We start from the raw sequence: 24,507 nt of genomic DNA, 5'->3' as shown, positions 1-24,507 counted from the left end.
TGTCAAAGGCATGGTTTTGGAGACGGTAGGCCATTTGGTAGTGAATGGTTGCTGCATATGTGGTGGATATTTGGGAGGCACCACCAATTTGAACCTGGACCTTCAAGGCGGATAGCAGATGAGGATCTGCTAATGGCATGTTGAAATTGAGGTAGAAGGTAAAAATCACAGTTGCAACATTTAGAGTGGTTTGGACTGTAGCGATACATGCGTGCTGATACTATAGAAACCTGGTATCGACCAGAGCAAGTCTGGAAGTAACAGGCAAACATTTTCTACCATGGAAAGTAATAGCCAAGCGGATTGCACCAAAAGTGAAGATGGGTAAATCCTTGTTGTTGCCAAAGGCGAGGCAAATCAACCGGGATTTCCAAAGGTAAAAGTTGTTCAGCTTCTGTAGCTGCTATGAAGCATTGGTCAAATTTAGAAGCTTGAACATATTCTTTTACGGAGGTTGGGCGTTTTGTGGAGAAAAGTTGGGTGACGGTCTTTTTTACAGAAGTTTGTGGTCTGACAAAAGCATTATAGGGGTTTAGGAACGGGAGATCAGTAAGAGGAACCTTACTATCATCAGGAAGGTATTCAAACTCATACAAATATTCAAGATTAGAAGAAGAAGATGAGGAATTTCTACTGGTGGAGGAACATGAAGGGACTAAGGAATGACGTAGCAGAGGAGTGGGTGGTAAACAGATGATTCATTTTAAGTAGAAATCTGGGTTCTCCTTTTCTTTAGTACATCAAACCTTTTCTTTTTCAACGTAAAAGACTTCAACCAATTTTTGATCAATAAAATTTTGTATACCAGGGTAGATAAACCGAGACACACTGCTCAATAGCCAAAAGTCTCAAGGTACTTTAACCCACTGATACAAAATTCTTTTAACCAAAATAGTTGATGAAGTTTCTGATGTGGAGGATCCTTAAAAGGCAACCACAGAGCATACACTTCAAGTTTTTCTTTTAGAAAAGATTTGAAGTAGTTTTGGAAAAGAAGTTCCCAGAAGAGGGTTTAAGCTAGAATGGAAGACATGGCTCTGATACCAAGTTTACAGACACGAAGTGGGTACAAACACGAAGTAGGTTAGGATCAAAGAGTGAGAGAATACAAGACACAGGATATATTAGGAAGACACTGGCTTTCATTAACTTGAACTAACTTGCCTTTACAACAGGGATAGTCTCCCTTTTATAGGCATAAAAGGATCCTTTGCTTACATCATAGAACAGTATGTAAGTACAACCGATATTACAAGTTACTATTACTAGTCCATCTACGTAGGACTTTTTCTACCTATGACTACTTTTACATTTATTACTTTACAGACCTATGACTACTTTTACATTTATTACTTTACAGACTTTTTCCCCAGTATGCTCAAGTTCAAACAGAAGCACCTTCCAAAGGCACAGTTACTCAGATGGGCAAATTGGTTTTCCAATTGGAGCTTTGATGTTGTTCACATAAAAGGAAAAACAAATGTCCTCCCTGATTTTTTATCAAGGCTCAAAAAAGAAATCAACCAGTTTTCAAAAACAAAACCACATTTCTTTGTTCCTGGTTCTTTTCCCATGATTTCCTGTTTCCACCCAGTCAATCTCCCTGTCCACCTTCAGTGTCATCTTTTAGAGTTAACCCTTCTTTCTAGATGTGTCCAAATGTGTCCCACCCTTCAACATCTATGTATTTTCAAGTATGGTCTTGATGAAGGTCCCATAAAAGGTCTACCTTTTCACCATGTCTATCCTTTTCTCACCCAGTTTGAAGTGTCTTACCATAATGTCTTTTATTTCAAAAAAGAAGCCTATCTCCTCTTATGGTATTTAGTCGATGTTTATACTATAAGTGTCTGTTTTAATAAATCAGCAGTCTTGGTTTATCTTGCTCATGCGGCGTTCAATCAAGTTCAACTTCCAGAAGATTTCTTTTTGAAATTTCTTCTGCTCTTTGGCAACATACCCTACTGGCAACAAAAGGTCAGACAAGTCACCACAGGTCCAGACGAAGACCTCCAATTTGCTTTTTGGACAACTCGCAACAACAGATGTCTTCCTAATCCTGATGGTCTATTACTTGGAGAAAGGAGTATCACACTATATTCCTTTCAGCATATCAAGAGTCCCCGAGCATTGAGATCCACAGCGGAAATTATCTAGTCATGACTCAAACAATGTGTTCACTCAATGGATTGACACCTGCAGACGTTCCCTCATCTCTCCTCCATTATGAATCTGCAAACTGGAAATTCAATGATACTTATCCGGAAGAATGGCGCCAAAATATCCGCTATCTTTTGGAACAGTATTACTTGACTGACAGAGATGAAGAAAGTAGTTCAGATGATCCAGAGTGACAAGGTTGAAAATTATTGGTGTTTACTGTTTGTTGTTGTATCATATTATTGGTGTGTACTGTAATATAAAGTGTGGTAGTATTGTCCTCTTTCCGGAGAGGGGTGAAAGTCTGTAAAGTAATAAATGTAAAAGTAGTCATAGGTCTGTAAAGTAATAAATGTAAAAGTAGTCATAGGTAGAAAAAGTCCTACGTAGATGGACTAGTAATAGTAACTTGTAATAATGGTTGTACTTACATACTGTTCTATGATGTAAGCAGAGGACCCTTTTATGCCTATAAAAGGGGGACTCTCCCCGTTGTAAAGGCAAGTTAGTTCAAGTTAATGAAAGCCAGTGTCTTCCTAATATATCCTGTGTCTTGTATTCTCTCACTCTTTGATTCTAACCTACTTCGTGTTTGTACCCACTTCGTGTCTGTACCCACTTCATCTCTGTACCCACTTCGTGTCTGTAAACTGTAGATAAACAAAAATTTAATTGATCTTGGAGTATTATTTTCGTGATTTTTTGGGGTTGTATTTTTTTCAAAAAAAGGCAAGCCTATCCCGCGGGCCCATTACGCATCATCAATGGCTAAGATCAGTCCGGAGCCTCCAAATTTTTCTTTGTTTGAATTGAACAAACCACATAGGAGAGAGAGAGAGGCCAGAGTCGACTGATTAAGGTTTTTTGTCACTAATGAAAGGAGTTTTTTGTTGGGTTAGATGGGTTGGACCCATTCTAACCCAACTAATATCTAATGGATAGGTTTGGGTTGATTAAAGGGTCGGTTAAATTTGCCCCCTCTTATTTTAGGGGTGCAAATTGTAATATACTCCAATATTTGAAGTCCAAAATAAGGAAAACTTCAACAGATAATGGCTTAAGCAGATGGAGGGAGTATAAATCTCTTTCATGAAGCAGTAGTATTCTTTGGTTACTGTCAGATATTGGTTTCTTGCTAAACCTGTATAGTCAAATCGTTAATTCATGAAGCCGAGGCAAACTCAAATCGTGGGACATAAAAATAAAAGGGTCCTACACCTACAAAGATAATTTACGGTGTTCTTCCGTAATTCCATCATGTAGAGTGCAAACGAGACTAGCCGAAGCCAAGTTTCAGGGAGTTCGAGCTCGACTCATTTGAAATTGAGTGAGCTTGAACTCAGATCCAGGGGCGGAGCAATGTTGGGACCCGGGAGGGCTTCGGCCTCTCGGTCCTAGTTCTTTGAGCATTCGAGTTTTAAAAATTTTATTTTGTATATACCTAATTTTGAATATTATTGATAATTATTCGTATATACCTACTTATAATCGCAATAATTTTTATTCGATTTGATAAAAAAATATTATTTTATAATATCATTTCTCAATTTCTCTCATAAATAAAAAAAATAAGCACGTGATAGTTGATATAGCCTAAAGAATCATTTTAATGTACAAATGTAATGAATTGAAAAGCAAAAACCTTATATAAGTATACGTCCCAATAAAAAATATAGGTCTACGGAGTTGGCCTGTAACGCCCCTAATTTTTGGAGCGTTAAATAGACATTTTCATTGAAAAACTAAATAGAGTCTGGCTCGATATTACATCATGATCTTAACAAAGTACTTTTATTCAACAAAACAAGTGGGAACTAGGGTTTCTATCTACTGCTCCGCTTGTTCCTCTTTCCTGGCCAGCTCCTCGGCCCTAAAAGTTTCCAAGGTGTAGAGTTCACCCTGTTCGTCTATAAGATCTGACACATTATACCAGCGTCGCCACCAATATAATTTGTTAGGGTCACCAAAGGTAACACAATGAGTTACAAAAGCTCAATAAAATAACCTATACCATTTAACCCTTAACTTACAAACAATCGATTTCAAATTCAATGATTTTCACATAGTTCATACATATTCGACAAAACAGTTAATAATAACACATCCTCATTCATTATCCAAACAAACGTTGGTGTTCTTGATTTTTTGAGTTTCTCCTACGCGACTTCTCGTAGACCGTGTCACCATTTTTCACATTTCATAAACTACATCAACATTTCCAAAAATCGTTTTTAACGCACTCAAATTCAGTTCCGCCGTTCCGGTCTCCCGAGTATCCTCACAATGGTTCCGCCGCACCGGGTTCCCATTGACACACTTTACATTGGCGCATTTCCGCGGATAACTAAGCTACACACCCAACCTCAGTTCCGTCGTTCCGGTCTCCCGAGTATCCTTACAATGGTTCCGCCGCACCGGGTTTCCATTGGCACACAAAACACACACCACATAATGAGCTACCACGTCCGGTCACATTGCGGTTTCCAAAATATTTCTCATTTCAAAAACATGTCTTTTCATTAACTACACCCTAGGTGCCATGTTTTTACTTTCTCGATTTATGTGTCTCGTTCTCATGCAACGACTCTGCGGTAGGACCTTTCACATACGTAATCATAAAGATATAATTCATTGTAATCTTGAAACTAAATTAGCAATATCATCCAACTTTATTTTACTAATCATGCTCAAATCACCACTTAAAGCATAACACCACATGTACGGACGCCTTTGGAGTGAAAATCACTTATGCTTTACAACAAGACAAGTAATACAAACAATTCATGTATACATGTTCATAACCATCTTAAAGATCAAAATACGAATACTTCTATCAAACGATAAGTCTTATCTTTCGAAAAATCGTTCTTTCCTCCTTTGTGGGAAGTTCAAAACAACAAATGTTTATTAGAGTAAAAGTCGTTCATTTCAACATACTCATACTTCCATAAGTTGTTAATTATCATGCATTTCAAACCTTATGGGTGATAGATAACCTTATATACTTAAAGATAGGATATAAGAAGATTCTACGTTAAACTTTTCAACATACGGTTCTATGTTATACGTTGAGTTAGTGGACAAAGGACTTTACCTTTCTTCTTGGCGGTAGTGACGACTACGGAAAAGTAAGTCCGTGGTCGAATGGAGTAACTTCCTACGGTAAGCTTCCGGTAGCTTTGAAAGAGAAAAGTTTCTCTCGAAACTAGTTTGTGACTCAAACTACTAAACTTTATGGATCGAAATGGTGGTTTAGGATGAGTTTCTTGAATACTTAGGAAGAACTTAAGAACAAGAAGAACAAAGTAACAATTCAAGGATTTTCTAGAGAGAGAAATTGATAGGTGAAGGTATGAGTTGAATGGGGGGGGTTGCTATTTATAGCAAAATTTGGCTCTCCCTCTCCGCTCCTTGGCCGGCCCTCTCTCTCCCATTTTCTCTCATGATTTTGCTCCATGGACTTGTCAAATCAAGTCATTAACCAAAATCCTAGCCTTCCATCACTTGTCAATCCAACTTTTAAGCTATATCCTAGGTGATTATGAAGGGTTTTTGGCTTGTTATGTCCTAGGAAGGCTTGTCTTGCAAGAATGAACATAATGATGGGCTAGGTTATGTATGAAGAAGTTTAAAATGGGTTGTCAAATAGGCTTAAGGCTAAAAGGATGACTTGTGGGAGTGAACAAAGTCACATGCACACACCACACTCTCTCCCTCTCTCTCTCGGCCTCCCCTCTCTCTCCCTCTCTCTCTAGTACTATATATATATATATCTACATATATGGTTATATATGAGTACACTTAGGTATCAAATAGACTTACTAAGGCTAGGAAAAGAGAAATGATTATGGTAAGGCTTCCAATGACAAGAACATTGTCCATTGGATAATAGTTTCCTAGAAAGTGTATCTATGCATGTATAGGCTCATATAGGCATGCTTAACATAGCTTATGAGGTACATATATACATATATATAAATATATACATGTATCTAGGAAAGTAACCCTAGAATAATTAGGCTTAAGGTTATAACTCTAGGTTTGCATGCATAGCATGACTAATGTTGCTTCTTTTGGAAGCTAAATGATGACTTCTTTTGGTATGACTTGTCTTGTCAAGTCAATACATTCATTGGCAATTTCTAATATCTATTGTCCAAGAGATAAAAATTTTCCTAGCATTTATTAACTAATGGGTAAAAGAATAATGATGAGAAGTAAGGTCTTGATGTGACTAGACATATAAATATATGTATATATAAGTGTAAGACTAGACATGATTAGGTCCAAGTAGGCTTATAAGGCTAGGGAGAGGTAATGATTAAAGGTGAGAATCTTCATGACTAGATAATACCCAATGGGTAACATTACCCCTAGCAATCATATATATATATATACACACACACACACACACACTTAGGTTCAGGTAAGGGAGCCCTTAAATTACAAATCGTGCAGGACTCTCATCTTAGCCGTTGGATTAGATCCAACGGCTGGCATTTTAAAGAGCATTTCGTGGGTAATAGCCGGGCGGGTCACGGGTAAATGGGAACACGCGGGTCATTCCATTAGAAATCGGATCCCTTCTTTCCCCTTTTTCATTCGGCCTTTCCAGATACACAGAAGAGAGAGAGAGAAGCGAAGGCGATTCACAGAAGAGAGAGAGAGTGTGAAGGCGATTCACACTACTCAGACAATTTCGACGACGAGAACACCACAAGGTCTCTCTCTCCCTCTCTCTCGTTCCGTACAGAAACTGGCTTGGTGTTCCCTAACCCGTTGTGTTTGAACACAGGAGAACGGAGAACGAAATCGATCTCCGATGAAGCCAGACGACGAAGAAGAAGAACACCACAAGGTCTCTCTCTCTCTCTCTCTCTTGTCTCTCTCGATCGCTCATTCTCTCTCTCTCTCTCTCTCTCTCTCTCGTTCCGTACAGAACCATAAACCCTAACCCGTTGTGTTCGAACATAGGAGAACGAAGAATGATTTCGATCTTCGACGAAGTCAGTTGACTATTAAACCATAAACCCTAACCCGTTATATTCCCACACTTCATGTGATGTAGTACTTAAATTTGATAGTTTGATGGGTATTATAAAAAATTGCAACACGGTAGTACATGTAGCTAGTCATTGGAAATTGTAATTGGTCATGGTTCTATGCATCAATTATTAGTTGGTGTATGACTAGGTTATTTTTTGTTGCTTATAGATCGTAAACTCTGCCCACTAGCTATGGAATAGGCATAGTAGTTTACTGAATATGCATCTTGCACTCTTGTACAGATCTTATATGTTTGAAGCAGAAATGGAACATGAAGAAATTTCTGGCGTCAATCAAACCCCCATGTTTCGACCACCACCTCAAAGGTATATCTTTCTCTCTGGTGTAGACAAATAGTGTAGAACGTTGTTTTTCTAGTGTAGTTACCTAAATAGCTATTGTTGTCTTTTGGTGTTTAGAATGCTGTCTTTGGATGATATACCACTAGTCTCACCATCACCATCTCAACCGTGTGTGGAGTCTGGTAATTCTGCCCAACTACTTTTCTCACCATCACCATCCTCACCGTCACCATCTCAACCGTGTGTGGAGTATGGTAATTCTGCCCAACGACTTTTAACTCCTCAAGTGAAAGCTGAATTGATACCAAAAATTGGACAACAATTTGATAACTTAGACAAGGTTTTCAAGTTTTACAACAATTACGCTAAGGAAGTTGGTTTTAGTTTGCGAATCTTTTCTAGCAAGACGAATAAGAACAAGGAAATCATTAGGAAGGAGTATGTTTGTTTCAAAGAAGGGGTGAGGAAAAATTCTAAAGCCAATAAATGGTGTCGGGGTTTAACTAGAGAGGGTTGTCGTGCAAAACTGTCAGTCGTGAAAAACCGGTTAGGTGAAGGGTTTGTTGTGAAACAATTTGTTGAGGTGCATAACCATGAACTTACGACGCCAAAGAAGGTGCATTTGTTGAAATCTCACTGTCGAGTGTCGGATGCACAAAAATCATTATCACAACAACTTTCAGCTGCAAATGTGCCACCCTGTCAACAAATGAGTTTTTTTGAGGTGCAAGCTGGGGGTCTTGAAAATGTTGGCTTTACACGACGAGATCTTTACAACTATGAGAGGGATAAGAAGGCATTTGTTGGTGGACATGACGCCAACATGTTGTACGAGCATTTTGAGAGGAAAAAAGAAAAGAATCCCGGTTTTATGTTTACATTTGAGAGAGATGATCAAGATAGAATGACTCATTGTTTTTGGGCCGATGCAACCTCTAGGAAGTCATACCAATATTTTGGGGACGTAGTGGTGTTCGATACAACATACAACACAAACAAATATTGTTTGATATTTGCACCTCTATTTGGGGTTAATCACCACGGGTAAACAATGCTTTTTGGGTTTGCATTCTTAAGCGACGAATCAAGTGATTCCTTTGAGTGGCTTTTCAAGGAATTCTTGAAAGCGATGCCTGGACCCCCGCCCAAAATCATCATTACTGATCAAGATCCAGCAATGACCAAAGCAATTGCTTGTGTTCTTCCAACTACGTTTCATAGATATTGCATTTGGCACATTCTTAGTAAATTTTCTGAAAAGATAGGTGCATTGGCATATAAACTATATTATGAGGAGTTCAAAAAATGTATTTGGAATTCCGAGAGCCCCGAAGAGTTTGAAGCAATATGGGCAAATCTTGTCGGAAAATATATGCTGTCCAACAATGAATGGTTGCAGGGCAAGTACAAAATTCGTGAGAGATGGGTGCCAGCATTTACGAAACACATTTTCTTTGCTCACATGACAAGTAGTCAAAGAGCTGAAATTTTTCATTCATTCTTCAAGAGGTATGTGTCTTTGGATAATTCAATGTTGGATTTTGTGACACGGTTCAATAGTGCACTTTCACGTCTACGACATAATGAATTGGATTTGGATCGCAAGGATGTATATGAGAAGCCAATCTTGAAAACCTCGTGGTTGATGGAAAAGAGAATGAGTGAAATATACACATTAGATATATTTAAGAATTTTCAGGGGGAAATATTTCAAATTGATGCATATGTGCTTACGCTTACACATGAGGATGAACATCGATGTGTGTGGGAAGTTCAAAGGGAAGAAATGGAAGCTTCGAGAGGTTGTAAGGTTTCGGTAGACAAGTTATCGAACCATGTGACTTGCAGTTGTAAGATGTTTGAATTTGACGGAATTCCATGTCGACACATGTTGGCGTGCTTGTCTAGAATGCAGATTAGGGAACTCCCTACGGATTACATTTTGCAGAGGTGGACTAAAACAACAAAAGCGGGCAGAGTTATGGATGACTTAGGCAGTGCCGTGAAATAAATATGTGATCGTTCGGTTTTAGTGAGGCGAAAGGGTCTGTTCGAACAAGCTCATGATGTGATTGAAAACGGTGTAATAGATGAAGAAGGAACTGAAGTGGTATCCAAGCACCTATCACTTGCGAAGAAGGAAATTGCTTTCATGAGGAGTGCTTGCAATGATGGTTCAACGAGTCATACCCAAGTGCCTGTTTCTATCGGAAGCCAATATAGTTTTAAAGACCCACTTAAAGTTAGGGCAAAGGGTTGTGGTAAGCGATTGAAAGGAGGAAAAGAGAAGATCGTGAAGAAAAGTAGGAAATGTAATGGTTGTGGGTTAACGAGGCAGTCGCATGACAAAAGAAATTGTCTAAAACTTCTTAACATGTAGGTGGATGCATTTAAATATGTTCATTTATAATTTTAATCGTTTCATAGTGGCCTTTTAATTTAATTGTTGTATTTTTTTTTGCCTTAGCAGAGTCGCAAGATGTTAGGTTGGACGACGACGACGACGACGATGACTTTGACGATGAATGTAAGTGTTTTTTTTTAATGTGAAATACGCACTTGAAATAGACATCGACTATGATTATACATGGTTTGAATGCTAATTTTATTTGTGTTTCAGGAACTACGTGGGTTTGTGGTTCCGGAGATGGAAATGGCAAGGCAATAGAGAGATACAAAGGTTGTGATGACTTGGAAGATCTTGGGTTAATGGGACCTGTGACCTTTTTTTTGTCTTATAATTGGGCTTGGTTAATGTAATGGTGTAGTAGTTTGACTGCGGCCAGCGGCCAGCTTGTGTGTTCAACATTTGTAGTACGGAGAATAAATCCACGTAGTGCTTGAACAACTTGTTTGATTATTCTTCTCCAATTGCTAAATATTTTTCATGGCAGCTTAAAATAAAATGTGTGTTTTTCACTTCTTTTTTTTATTTGTTTTAAAAACTAGATAAAAGGCTATGCGCACAACACGTATGTCATGCCCGTTGATTAGAAATTGGTGCGAATAAGTTTGGGTTACTTGGTAGTTGAGTAGTAGTGTCATATTTAGCAAAAACCTTGATGAGGAACTAAAATATAGTAAATCTCTTTTCATGTACTACATCATTCAGTGCGGCATTGAAGGGTAATGAAAAATCAATGGAAGCATGCTATGAAAAGTTGCACACAAGCCACTATTTTACATACAAGCCACTACTTGACAGAGATGGAAGAAGATAATGTTTTTTTTGTTTAAACAGTAGCAACCAATAGTACATTATTGTTTAAGCAGACAATGTTAGAAGTCCATTAAGCTGTGCTTTAGATTACGATCGATGTTACTTGCTTTAAAAACAGAGTCCAAGTACAATGGCGGATGCTATGAAGAAACACACTATGTTTCTCTGTTTTCCTTCTTTTTGAAGGGGTACGGAGAGAGGAAGGAGTGTTCTAGGCATAGACTTGAACCAGATTCACAACCACTAGTACATTTTGAATCCAACATACCATCCATTTCATAATACAAGTTGCCCTCAACCAAATGTAAACCTCCATCAAGTCATGCTACCAATTTGAACGAGAATACACAAAATGTTAATATTTTCATTACATTAATATTAACTAAGGCAAGTATTTCATGTTCCTCATGTTCGGAACAGTTTCAGTTTTCTTCATGAATCACACAACAATGCATAAAACTAATAACATAATCAAACACTTTGTTTTGTAGTCAAACAATTTAGCTTCAGCTTCTTGTAATTTCTTTCCCAGCTTCTCGTTCTCTCTTGTAAGTTCCTCCACCTCCTTGCTCAAAACTTGATTATCTCGTCTCAAATCCGAAATTTTCCTCTCCATATTCTTGTTGTCAGCTTCCAACATTTGTTTTTCCGTGTCTCTTTCAGGGTCAATCCAATAGAAGAAGCCACATCCATTATTAGGTAGCTGGATAATTTTCAAAAAAAGGACATCAGTTTCTAATGGATGGAATAAATAATAAATAAGAAAAACAAAATATTACCTTATAGTTTGCACAACCAAGGAATCTTCTTCCCCGATTAGCCTCTGTGTTTGCAGTTCTTATAGGTGATGGTATTCCACATTTGCAAGGAGGGCCTTCACTTATGCTATTGAAATGGGAAGAAGAAGATGAAGTAGACATCTTTGTACTGCAAAAGCAAATAGGAATTTGAACTAGATTCTTCTTATTTGGGGTATTGTAGTATAAGGTGAGACCAAAAAATGGCATCTCTTCGAATATGCTTAATTCACAAAGAGGCTTTATGCTTAAGAACATCAGGTATTGGACTTAATTAACAAAACTTTTTTCTATGTGTGGTCCGAGTGGAAGGTGGATTTATCTAGAGAAAGGGAAAAAATATGAAAGAAAACATGCATTCCAAAAGCAGTGAAGTGAAGAAAATGAATTATCCAAAATGGTACACAAAAATAAAACGATTAGATTCTTATCCTCTTTGATCAACAAAGGAATGTGATTCCTACCTCTATCTTCCCATCAAACTAGCTTTCCCTGCACCTTGAATGGGGAATTTTCCCACCCAACAAAAGGATCATCAAGTTTGGCAGATATTCTTAGGTACCATTTGGCAACAAAAAAAAAAAAATTCCACCTTTTTAATCAGCATGTTTCCTTTTCTAAGGATATAGTCATATGAAGGGCCATTGAGGATACAGTCAAATTTTGACCTCAAATTACTAATATCATTAATACCCACTTCTAAGGCTGTGAAAATATCTGGTAAATACTTCCTTGGTTCATCCATGTTGGATAACCATTGAACATGGCCGTGAAACAAAGAAATGGATAAACCAGACATACTATGGGCCTGTCATAATTATATCCAATACTGGGTCGTGATTGCCCATATGTTCCAGTTTACAATTGTAGAAAAAATTGACATCATTCCCAGGATAGTATTATCCATAATGCCACTGAAAGTTAAGTGATAGTGGCTTCTTCTCATCCACAACCAATTCCATTAGCCAAACTATAATATGCAATAAGAAAAGTATACACTCAAGACATCAAACAAAATTTGCATGCTCAACCATCTATGCTAATCACTAACGTTAAGATAGTTCAAATGATATTTCAGCATATTCGAATCAAACATACAAACGGCTTCTGGTTCGAGTCAAGTTAAGCCCTAAATCTGGAGCAATTGCCCTAACCCTTCAAATCAAGCAAAGCCCTAAATCTAGAGCAACAGCCGTAACCCTAGTTTTTGTACGAGAGAGAGAGAGAGAGAGAGAGAGAGAGAGAGAGAGAGAGAGAGAGAGAGAGAGAGAGCTTGTGGTACCTTGAGGTGTTCTTCTTCTTCATCGTCGGAGATCGAAATCGTTCTCCGTTCTCCTGTGTTCGAACACAACGGGTTAGGGTTTATGGTTCTGTACGGAACGAGAGAGAGAGAGAGAGAGAGAGAGAGAGAGAGAGAGAGAGAGAGAGAGAGTGTGTGTGTGTGTGTGATCGAGAGAGACAAGAGAGAGAGAGACCTTGTGGTGTTCTTCTTCTTCGTCATCTGGCTTCGTCGGAGATCGATTTCGTTCTCCGTTCTCCTGTGTTCAAACACAATGGGTTAGGGAACACCAAGCCAGTTTCTGTACGGAACGAGAGAGAGAGAGGGAGAGAAAGAGAGGGAGAGAGAGACCTTGTGGTGTTCTCATCGTCGAAATCGTCTGAGTAGTGTGAATCGCCTTCACACTCTCTCTCTCTTCTGTGAATCGCCTTCGCTTCTCTCTCTCTCTCTTTTGTGTATCTGGAAAGGCCGAATGAAAAAGGGGAAAGAAGGGATCCGATTTGTAATGGAATGACCCGCGTGTTCCCATTTACCCGTGACCCGCCCGGCTATTACCCGCGAAATGCTTTTTAAAACGCCAGCCGTTGGATCTAATCCAACAGCTGAGATGAGAGTCCCGCACGATTTGTAATTTAAGGGCTCCCTTACCTGAACCTAAGTGTGTGTGTGTGTACACACACACATATATACACACACATATTTCTAGGTGTACTTAGGTCTAAGTAGCCCTAATCGGTCTTAAGGAAGGTAATGATTAGGGTTAGGATTCCAAAGGTAATCCTATGGACCAATGGTTAACCATTTCCTAGAAATTAAGTCTATGGTCAAGTAGTCATAATTAAAGTAGACTATGAGTGCTACTTTTGGTAGTATCATGATTACTATCTTTGTCCAATGATCCTTAAATACTAGGGAAAGGTAACTAAGTCAATTGGTACTTAGGCTTGCCTAACTAGATGGTTGGAAACAAATCCTATTACCCAAAGGATAAAAATTTTCCTAACAACTATCGTTCAATGGGTAAAGAGAAAAAATATACTTGGAAGATGTAATGTTGAGGTGCAATGATTACTTTCTATGGTCCAAAAGGTTCATAAGATTCAAAGAGGGTCAAAAAGGTTCATCTAGAGTTAGGAGAATATAACTAGGTGAAGTGATAGTTAGGTTTCTCTAACTAATTGGTTGGAAGCTAATTCTACTTGCCAAGTAGGATTTCTAGTCAAGAAATACATTTTAAAGATTTTATTTTACTCGCTAGAAAAATATACAAGTACTTCTACAAACATACTTGTCTTTAGAAAATGACTAGATTGTCCGTTGTAAAGGAATTCAATTTTTTAAGTCTCAAATATAATTATGACGGATTATTAGAAATTAAAAAGGAATTTTAAAAGCAATCCAAGTAATTAAAATAAAATTCAAATATTTAACGAAATTTTTATTTACAAAAAATCAGGGTTGTTACACGGCCCCCTCGGGGTTAAAATCCTGGTTCGATTTTTTTAGTTTTTATTTTACCCCTACCTCCAACCCTAGTGTCGATTGAAATTGTGACCACAAAATTCCTTTATTTCCAGCAGGAGAACTCAAATTTTGAATTTCTCTTTTGTAACACTCTTCTCAAGTACTTGTTCAGAGAGTTTCAATAGGTATTTCAAATATACTCCATTTACTTGGAGAGGATTAAGAGTTTTGGCTTAATAATTTTGTTAGATTATTTTTATCTGTAGTCATCTTTTTTTCCCTTTTTTCTTGCTAATTTTGTGACATTTTTGTGAATTATTAATTCTTCTGGATAAGAGTAATAACAAAAATAAAACATAAAACAAACTTAAAAAGAATTTAAATAAAAAAAAATCATTGAAAAAGCCTGTCTGTTTTGAATTGTTTTTTAAGTTTTAGTGAACATTTTTAAGGGCTTGATCATATAATTTGTTACCTTTTAGATTCTTCTCTTCAAGGCAAACTAATATTTCAAAAAAAATTTGATGTAAAATTAAGAAAAGATAAATTTATTTTAAATAAAAAAATAATACAGAAAAATCATTAAGCTAAGACACTCAGGTTGGAACAAAAGGTCACCTTCTCCTTTAACAAAGAAAAGATTCAGAAGATTTTAAATAAACGTTCAGCTTTTATCCCACCCAAAAAAGAAAAAAAAAGAGAGAAATAAGTAAAAGTTTTCTTAGAGAGGGTTCAAATCCCACGAGCCCTGTCCGCTATTTGTCTTCATTCTTCATTAACTTTTCTGTCTGGTAATTTTAGGTACTAGGAATTGCCCGTGCCTAAGGTACAAAGCAATGCGTTTTGAGCACAAAAAGTTTTTTTTTTTTTTATCATAAAAAGTGTTTTAGTTTTTGATCCCTTATCGCTATTTTCAATTTTATAATATGAAGAATAATATATAATCCGTGTGTACGACACTACTAATGATCATCCAAATCACATAAATTTGAGCTAACAAATTCAAACCCAATACCATGTTGCATTCATATGATTCTATGTTTTTTTTTGTTTTTGTTTATGACCGTAGGGAAATCAACTCTAAAAGGAAACAAATTAAAAGAAAATATTGAATTGAATGTAATGGAATCAACTTTAGACAGAAATCAATTATTTAGTTGATTTAAATTCAAAAAGATAATCAAGTTTTTTTAAGGGAACAACCTAAAAGCAATCAATTGTAAGAATTTACCAGTCATAATGTTAGGAGGTTTATATTGGGAAGTATGCTCTCAATTGGACGGATAAGATCTATTGAAAATTCGATTTGATGGTTGTAGAGGGTGTTGGGTTTGTACGAATAGACAAAAATTGCTTTGTTTTATAATATAGAACAATATATATATATATATATATATATATATATATATATTAATTATTTTGCCTTACGTAACTTTTGTTTAGGATTTCATCTTAATTTTTGGAATTAATCATTTATTTCGAATCAGAAAAATATAAAAGATGTAGCCAGTGGACAAATATTGAAAAGTTCATGTAAGATGACAGTTTGAACAAAAAAAGACAGTTGTTTGATGGAGTATAATTTTTTTTTCGTTAGTAAACTTTTTTGTTGCGGTTGGTCATAATTATTTAGTACTCTCTCCGTTCCGTAATAAGTGTTTGACACGTAAACTTAGGCCTTTAAAAAAAAATATTTGTTTTGTTAAAAAAATCAAATTTTTTCCACAAATCAATAGATGACAATAAATTCTATTAGATTGTGAAAAAAAGTTAGATATTTTAATGAAAAACATGCATTTTTTTTTGTAAAAGCTAGGTTCGTCCACCGGATACTTATTTAGAGACAATGGTATACTTGTTATACTGCTCTGATTAATTCAAAAAATATGATGCAAAATCTAATAATTATTCAAAAGAGACCAATAAAATACACAAATTCCAAAATCTCCTGTACACTATTTTTAATAATTTTTTTTTATATATTTCTCACCACTCATTACTTTAAAATAAACATCTATCAAAACACAAACCGAACCGGACTTTATGGTCTCCGGATTTAAGTGGTAGAATAGGATTTGCTTTGTAAAAGAGGAAAAAAAAAAAAGAAGTTTTCTTGCGAGTAAAGAAAAAGAAGCAATATAAATATCAGAACTCAGCTTCATATCCTCTTCCCCGTTCTATCCGAAGTCGTTGCGTTCTCATCGTCTCCTCTCAGATCATCAATCGAACTACAAACATGTCTCACCCAGCTGAATCCTCCGACTCGTGAGTCCAATTCACCAACTCTCCTTTTGTTTTGACTTCCCAATCCATCTGAAAATCTCCCACTGTTATCAAATTTGGACGATTTTTTTTTTTTTTTGTCGAGGGTTTGATGGATTATTTTTTGTTTTTGTTTTCTCCAGTAAAGGAGCGTCTAAGAAGGACTTCTCCACCGCAATCTTAGAGAGGAAGAAGTCGCCCAATCGGCTCATCGTCGATGAGGCCGTCAACGACGACAATTCCGTCGTCGCCATGCACCCTAACACTATGGAAAAGCTGCAGCTTTTTCGGGGTGACACGATCCTCATCAAGGTTTGTTTGTTTTCTCGCCTGTACACCTGTATGTGTAGTTGAGTTTTGAGATCTTGTGAATTGGTTTTTTTTTTTTTAGGGTTTTGCGGAAATTTTGAGAGGTTGGGGATTATTTAGTTGTGGAGTACTTGAAGTGGATATTTTGATGTGGAAGTTTTGGTTTAGTTTTGCTTCAACTTGTTGCTTTAATTGGTTCAATTTGGCCGATCAAAAATAAAAAAACGGTTCTTTTTGTTTGTTTATTGCATCTGATGTCCTTCATCAGTGAATCTTATAAACAAAAAAGAATTTTAAAGTGGGTGTTAAGGGGTTTGGAAAGAATTGGAGAGGTTGGGGATGTGATGGGTTGCAGGAACAGACTAACGGGGTGGTTATATGGGTGTCTATGTTTGGTTTGTTCATCTTCTGTATAGCTACGTTCTTGAATATTGAGTAATTATGAATTTTGGAAGAATTTTGGAGGTCGTGTGTTTGTATTGTTTAGATCTTGTGAATTGGGTTTTTAGGGTTTTATGGAGAATTGGAGAGGTTGGGGTTTTTTTCTTGTATGGGTTAGTTCTGGAGGAGTAATTGAAGTGGGGATTTTGATGTGGAGTTTTGATTTAGATGTCTATCCACTTGTTGCTCTAATGTGGTTCTGTTTGTTTATGTATTCCATCTGATGTCCTTCTCAGTGAATGTTACAAAGAAGACTTATGAATTGGGTTTCTTGGGTTTTGTGGAGAATTTGAGAGGTTGGGGATTTCGTGTGCGGTTTAGTTCTGGAGGAGTAATTGAAGTGGGGATATTCATGTGGAAGTTTTGGTTTATTTTTTGTTTCAAGTTGTTGCTTGAATTGGTTCTATTTATCTGTGTGCTGCATCCAATGTTCTTCATCAGTGAATGCTACTTAGAAGACTTACGAAGTGGGTGTTAAGGGTTTGGGAAGAATTGGAGACGTTGGGGATTTGAAGGGTTGCAGGGCAAGACTAATCTAGTGGTTATATGGATCCCTATGTTTGGTTTGTTCATCTTCCATATAGGTATGTAGTTGAAGCTTGAGTAGTTAAGAGTTGGGTTTTCAGGGTTTGGATGAATTTCAGAGATCGTACGTTTGTAGTGTTTAGGTCTGGAATATCCTGGTTATCCAATGGAAGTTTCAGCTTCTTATGGTTATTTGAGTGAGTCTGAACAGGTGATGCTTGCATGCATTGCGCTCACACCTTTGTAGGAGGATATCTGAGATGAAATTTAAACTGTATAATGGACCTAGATTGCAGTTATTAGTTTCGTACATCCCGATTTTTTTCCTTTGTTGGTGTGTTGGGTGGCGAAGGAATCCTGATAGATCTGTATTTTCTTTGATGGATAATGCGTGTGCCGAAGCAAGCAATAGTTAATTGGTGACTTATTTGTTGATTTAAGTTAACCAGGTCAGTGGATGTGCTTGGGTTATAATTTTAGACTTTTAGTCATGCTTGGAATCTCTGGATTGGGTTCAGAAGTTCCAACGTGACAGCTGAATCTCACGAGCTAATGATTGATGAGTTGGGAAGGATGCCAGGTTGTGTGCTTTATGCCTTGGCCTCAAAGAGGTCAAGTTATAGAAACTGAGTTGTAAGAGGACATATACATTTGTAATTGTTACTGCATTTTAGGGGAAGGATGGGAATGAAATATTTCAGTTGGTGATTACTTATTCTTTGCAATTTTGTGTATATTGTTTTTTTCCAATATGGTTTCCAGGGGAAGAAACGCAAGGACACAGTCTGTATTGCCCTTGCTGATGAAACCTGTGAAGAGCCTAAGATCAGAATGAACAAGGTTGTCAGAGCCAATCTGAGGGTTAGACTTGCTGATGTTGTATCCGTGCACCAATGCCCAGATGTAAAGTATGGGAAACGTGTCCACATATTGCCACTGGATGATACCATTGAAGGCATTACTGGGGATCTGTTTGATGCCTACCTGAAACGTAAGTTTATGAACCTTGCTTCTGCCTTTGTGTCTGGACATTCTCTATTAAGCAATGTAGTTTTGTCAACTTTTTACGTGGTTTCCATGGTTTCTCTTTCTTTTGTTGGGTCAATAATTATATGCTTTAACTCCCAGAATTGTCCCGGTTTCTTGGTTGTAAATTCGAAACACGGTTTTCCTTAATGTTATGTGCTCCCCCAGCCCATAATGTTACTTCTCTCTAGGAATTCCAACTCATTGAAACTGAGTGAATCTGTTTCGTGGGAAATCTACTGATTGACTGAATGATTAGAGTTTCATGGAAGAAAGTTTTTTATTCTGGCTAGCGAGCACAGAAACCGGATTCCTTGGGGAAGATAGCGAGAGAGGGGCAGATATCGAAACACGGGGGAGTGCTGAAATGATGCGCATCTATCCCCTACATGCATTTGAGACGGCTTAAGAGTGACTTATTCCGCTGTCTCCGTTTTCAAACTCAAACTCATTTCATCGGTGTCGACATTTTTTCTTCATCTCAGCCAGTTCCGGCTTGCACCGCAGAGGCTATATCTCGGCCTTTCATTGATTGATATTCTTTTAATTCATTTTTGAAGCCCTTCCTTTGGTACTGCGGCCAGAGAGTCAAATAGGTCGGGAAGAAAGAGTCTGAGGTCTGGTTGGACAATGAAAAGCATCAGTTTAAAATATTATCCCTTATTTAATCATGTTCAAATAAGGTTAAGTTTTGGAAAAATGAGAATTGTATGCTTTTGCTCTCAAAGAGGAATATGATTTGGGACATTCTGAAATGGAGAGATTGACCCGTAATTTTGGATGTAGGGAGAAGTTATTACTAGCACTACGTTTGTCCATCACAGAGGTAGGGTGAGGATGTTGTAGTCCACTTACGTTTTTGTTTCTCGGTTTGAATACTAGCACTACGAAGTTGAATTGAACCCTAGTAACTTAAATTCGTTCTAAGCTTCAGATCCTGTTGTCCATTTCCATGTCATTTGAATTTTTTTGTACTTTTTCCTTGATGATACATGATTTATATCGAGTTGTCAAATTTGATAAGATGGTGATTTAAATTAGTTGTGGATTTATATTTGTAGCTTACTTCATGGAGGCATACCGCCCAGTGAGGAAAGGAGACAATTTCCTTGTTAGAGGAGGAATGAGGAGTGTAGAATTCAAGGTCATTGAGACTGATCCAGGAGAGTACTGCGTGGTTGCCCCCGACACAGAGATCTTTTGTGAGGGGGAGCCGTTGCGAAGGGAGGATGAGGATAGGTTGGATGAGGTTGGCTATGATGATGTAGGTGGCGTTAGGAAGCAGATGGCTCAGATTCGTGAATTGGTGGAGTTGCCATTACGCCATCCGCAACTTTTCAAATCTATTGGTGTGAAACCACCCAAAGGCATTTTACTCTATGGACCCCCTGGTTCCGGAAAGACATTGATAGCTAGGGCTGTCGCTAATGAGACTGGTGCTTTCTTCTTCTGTATAAATGGACCGGAAATCATGTCCAAATTAGCTGGAGAGAGTGAAAGCAATCTTAGGAAGGCATTTGAGGAGGCTGAGAAAAATGCCCCATCTATCATTTTCATCGATGAGCTTGATTCAATTGCTCCAAAGAGAGAGAAGACGCATGGTGAAGTCGAAAGGCGGATTGTTTCGCAGCTGTTGACCCTCATGGATGGACTGAAGTCTCGGGCCCATGTTATTGTGATGGGGGCCACGAATCGTCCGAACAGCATTGATCCTGCTTTGAGAAGGTTTGGTAGGTTTGATAGAGAGATAGACATTGGTGTTCCTGATGAAGTTGGACGCCTTGAAGTTCTTCGCATTCATACCAAGAACATGAAGCTCTCAGAAGATGTAAGCTCAATTGCTGTTTCTCGTTTAAGGTTTTTTTTTGTTGTTGTTGTTGTTAATGAAGTGCAATCATTTGGGCTGATTTACAAATACAATTTTTCTTTGCAGGTCGACTTGGAAAGAATAGCTAAAGATACTCATGGCTATGTCGGTGCTGATCTTGCTGCTCTTTGCACTGAAGCTGCGCTTCAGTGCATCAGAGAAAAGATGGATATCATTGATTTGGAAGATGATTCTATTGATGCTGAAATACTGAATTCCATGGCCGTAACTAATGAGCATTTCCATACTGCTCTTGGAACAAGCAACCCATCTGCTTTGCGTGAAACGGTAACTTGTGTTACAAAGCTGTGTTTTATAGCATGATCTAGAAGTTTATTTTATTTTTCCAAAATCAGATGTCGATTGGATTGAAATGGTATATGATGATTTTATTTATGATTGTTGCCGAATAGGTTGTTGAGGTGCCAAATGTCAGTTGGGAGGACGTTGGAGGGCTCGAAAATGTCAAGCGGGAGCTTCAAGAGGTGATAAAAATGCTTGAATTTCATTTTATCTATATTATTCTGGTTATATTTTTTTTTCCTGGTTACGTCTTTCTTTCTTTTCTTATCCCTCTTCTCCTTTCGCAGACTGTCCAATATCCCGTGGAGCATCCAGAGAAGTTCGAGAAATTCGGCATGTCACCTTCAAAAGGGGTTCTTTTCTATGGTCCCCCTGGATGTGGGAAAACTTTACTTGCTAAGGCAATTGCTAATGAATGTCAAGCCAATTTCATTAGTGTTAAGGGACCGGAACTTCTTACCATGTGGTTTGGTGAGAGTGAAGCCAATGTTCGAGAAATTTTTGACAAGGCCAGACAATCTGCACCATGTGTCCTCTTCTTTGACGAGCTTGACTCTATTGCTACTCAGGTTGCTTTCTCATTCCTTCGTTTGTTCTTCTGGAGTTTATTTCCGTCATGTGGAGTTTGTATGAGAGTTGAAACTACTCACATATTGAGTGGTGGATAGATGCGATATTTCTTCAAATTCTGCAGAAGGATTTAATTTTAGAACTGTCGTCATATGAGCACCTTAAGTGAAGTCCATGTGCTGCTTGTGCTTCAACTAGTTTTGCTTCTTGGTTATTAGTTATTACTTTCGTTGTTTGCAGAGGGGTAGCAGTGTTGGAGATGCAGGTGGTGCAGCTGATCGGGTTCTGAACCAACTCTTGACTGAAATGGATGGCATGACTGCAAAAAAGACTGTTTTCATAATTGGGGCCACCAACAGGCCTGATATCATTGACCCAGCACTCCTGCGGCCTGGCCGTCTTGATCAGCTAATTTATATACCTCTGCCTGATGAAGACTCGCGTCTGCAGATTTTCAAATCCTGCCTGAGAAAATCACCCGTGTCCAAGGACGTTGATTTGAGAGCCCTGGCCAAATATACTCAGGGTTTTAGTGGAGCTGACATTACAGAAATATGCCAGCGAGCGTGCAAGTATGCTATAAGAGAGAACATCGAGAAAGTATGTCTTTCTACCCTTTTCGTTTCTTTGTGCCCTGTCATTTTTGTTCTGAAAGGATTATGAGGTTATGCTTGCCTCTGCAGACTTGCTTCTGCTATTCATCCATATTCTCATCTGAACTGAGATGTTCAATAGATGTTTGGCGTAACACAATTATCTAAGAAGCAAGGACACGTCTACGGGCCACACGTATCCATGTCCGAAACGTGTTGGTCATGGACATGACACAACACTGTCTAGACATGTTTCGATTATGCCCAAGCCCAACTACATGTTTGATTTTTTTATTATATTCCTTTTACTCTCACACATTGTGTGGATACTCTAGGACACGTTGGGGACAATCTTGGGACATGCCAAGGACATGTTAGGAGGTTAAAAAACAATTTTTAAGACTGGGCCCAGAGTGGAATTTTTCATATATGAATCGTTCAAGGATATGCATATATAGGGACAGGGATTTATTTCTTCATCGTTTTAATCTCAATTTGATGGAGAGAATGTTTTTGAATTTTATATGAATTCATACAGATACATCTATAATAAATACTTTGTACGTATTATATGTTCGACGTGTCCTCAATGTGTCTGTGTCCTAATTTTTGAAGACTGACGCGTCTGCATCCGCCTGTCCGTATCTTGTCATGTACTATCCCGTGTCCGTCTTCTTAGAAAACTATCAGTAGTTCTACTTCTTTAACATCTTCTATATCTCGCACCACAGAACACAGCGGGAAAATATTGGCTGCATAATTTGTTAACCATGAGTTCTCATTGCATATGCTACAATGTCGAGTCACATTTTTTCGTTATCATCCACGTTCCTTTGTCTGCTTCATCTTGCACGAGCAACTTTCTTGTTGTGGTATCACCGTATCAGAATTCCATTTCTTCTTTGAAGAAAGATAAATTATCTGTGCTGACTCCTTTTGTTGCCGGATCAAAATAAAAATAAAAATAAAGACTCCTTTTGTTGCTGTGTGCATTAAGTTAATATTGATATGGATATACTGTTGATGTTTGGTTGATAAAGTTATCCTGGATCAGTTTTGGTTGGCCAGCATTATCTTGTCATTGTACCTCTAACCCTGACAAATTTTTTTGCTGAAATAACTGAAGTTTAGGTCAAATGTTGAGAACTTTTGGTGTTGGGAATCTTGTGATAGCCTGAGGGGGGCCTATTTTCTAGGTTGGCCTTCAGCTTAATGATTTAGACCACCTTCTTTGGGTTTACATGCTGGGAGGCCCTGTCAATCTCAGACTACTTGTGATTTGCAGTTATTGATACTCTGACCATCATTGCTATAGTTATTTTTTGAGGTCTTTTTAAATGTTTGTATTAGCATGCTTATGGCCACATAAGATGGTTGTGTTGATTCTGTTGCTTTTTTTGTTTTTAGAGAAAGTAGGCTGAATGTTTTGGTCATATATTTCAGGACATAGAGAAGGAGCGGAGGAGGGGGGAGAACCCCGACTCTATGGATGAGGACGTTGACGACGAGGTGACAGAGATTAAGGCTGCCCATTTTGAGGAGTCAATGAAATACGCGCGCAGGAGTGTGAGTGATGCTGACATACGCAAATACCAGGCCTTTGCTCAGACCTTGCAGCAATCTCGCGGTTTCGGAACGGAATTCAGGTTTTCTGAGACAACAGGAACCGGAGGAGCTACAGGATCTGACCCCTTCGCGACTTCTGCTGGTGGGGCCGATGAAGATGACCTCTATGGTTAGGTTGTATCCTGCTCGAGTTTAATGTTTTTTTTTTTTTTGCTTTTTACGCTACTCATGGATGTTTATGGAGGGGACAATCACTTCATCAAATGCTTGGATGTTAAGGGTGGTGTTTCCGGCTGAACTTTCAGTATCCGGTTTCACTGTTGTTTGTTATATGATGTTACTTAATATTTATGAATGGATGAATACTTCACTTTATATTTGTCCTCATGTCATAGTATTTTTTTAGCCTGAGATTTTATGGGCAATTCTGCTCCCAGATGCGCGTGTGGTCTCAAACAAATAAGACTAAATACTTTTAAAGTGGCTGACCTGTTTACCAATAACTTGCAGAACTGTGTGATCAATTCTCACTGACAGCCAAATTCACACGTGATTGCCATGAGGCAGAGGGCACCCCCAGTTATCCCAACATAGCTTTATGTATGTATCCCAGGTTTTGACATCAAATGAGAAATTTTCTTGTACATATTTGGAAAGATTTGAAAGTGACAATATGGCACTTAATGTGGGACTGAATCAAACTGCAGACTCCTGCTTAGTTTTAGCTATGGACACTTGCATTCAGTGACTTCTGTTTGTGCAATGACTTGCTTATGA

General features: G+C 38.0%; 1 protein-coding gene across 1 annotated transcript; it reads left to right on the top strand.

Moving 5' to 3' along the window:
• The first annotated feature begins 16,345 nt into the window (after positions 1 to 16,345).
• LOC131314942 (cell division cycle protein 48 homolog) lies at positions 16,346 to 24,105 on the top strand. Its single transcript, XM_058343920.1, has 9 exons — positions 16,346 to 16,533; positions 16,674 to 16,842; positions 18,568 to 18,796; positions 19,893 to 20,659; positions 20,765 to 20,986; positions 21,112 to 21,183; positions 21,289 to 21,570; positions 21,812 to 22,171; positions 23,608 to 24,105. Exons 1-9 carry the CDS (start codon positions 16,505 to 16,507, stop codon positions 23,902 to 23,904), a joined length of 2,427 nt encoding a protein of 808 aa, XP_058199903.1. The 5' UTR covers positions 16,346 to 16,504; the 3' UTR covers positions 23,905 to 24,105.
• The last annotated feature ends 402 nt before the right edge of the window (positions 24,106 to 24,507 follow it).

The sequence above is a fragment of the Rhododendron vialii genome, chromosome 13a (assembly GCF_030253575.1).
Source record: "Rhododendron vialii isolate Sample 1 chromosome 13a, ASM3025357v1".
Taxonomy (NCBI): Eukaryota; Viridiplantae; Streptophyta; class Magnoliopsida; order Ericales; family Ericaceae; genus Rhododendron; species Rhododendron vialii.
The sequence above is the reverse complement of the archived record's forward strand: the minus strand, read 5'-3'. Positions and strand labels throughout refer to the sequence as shown.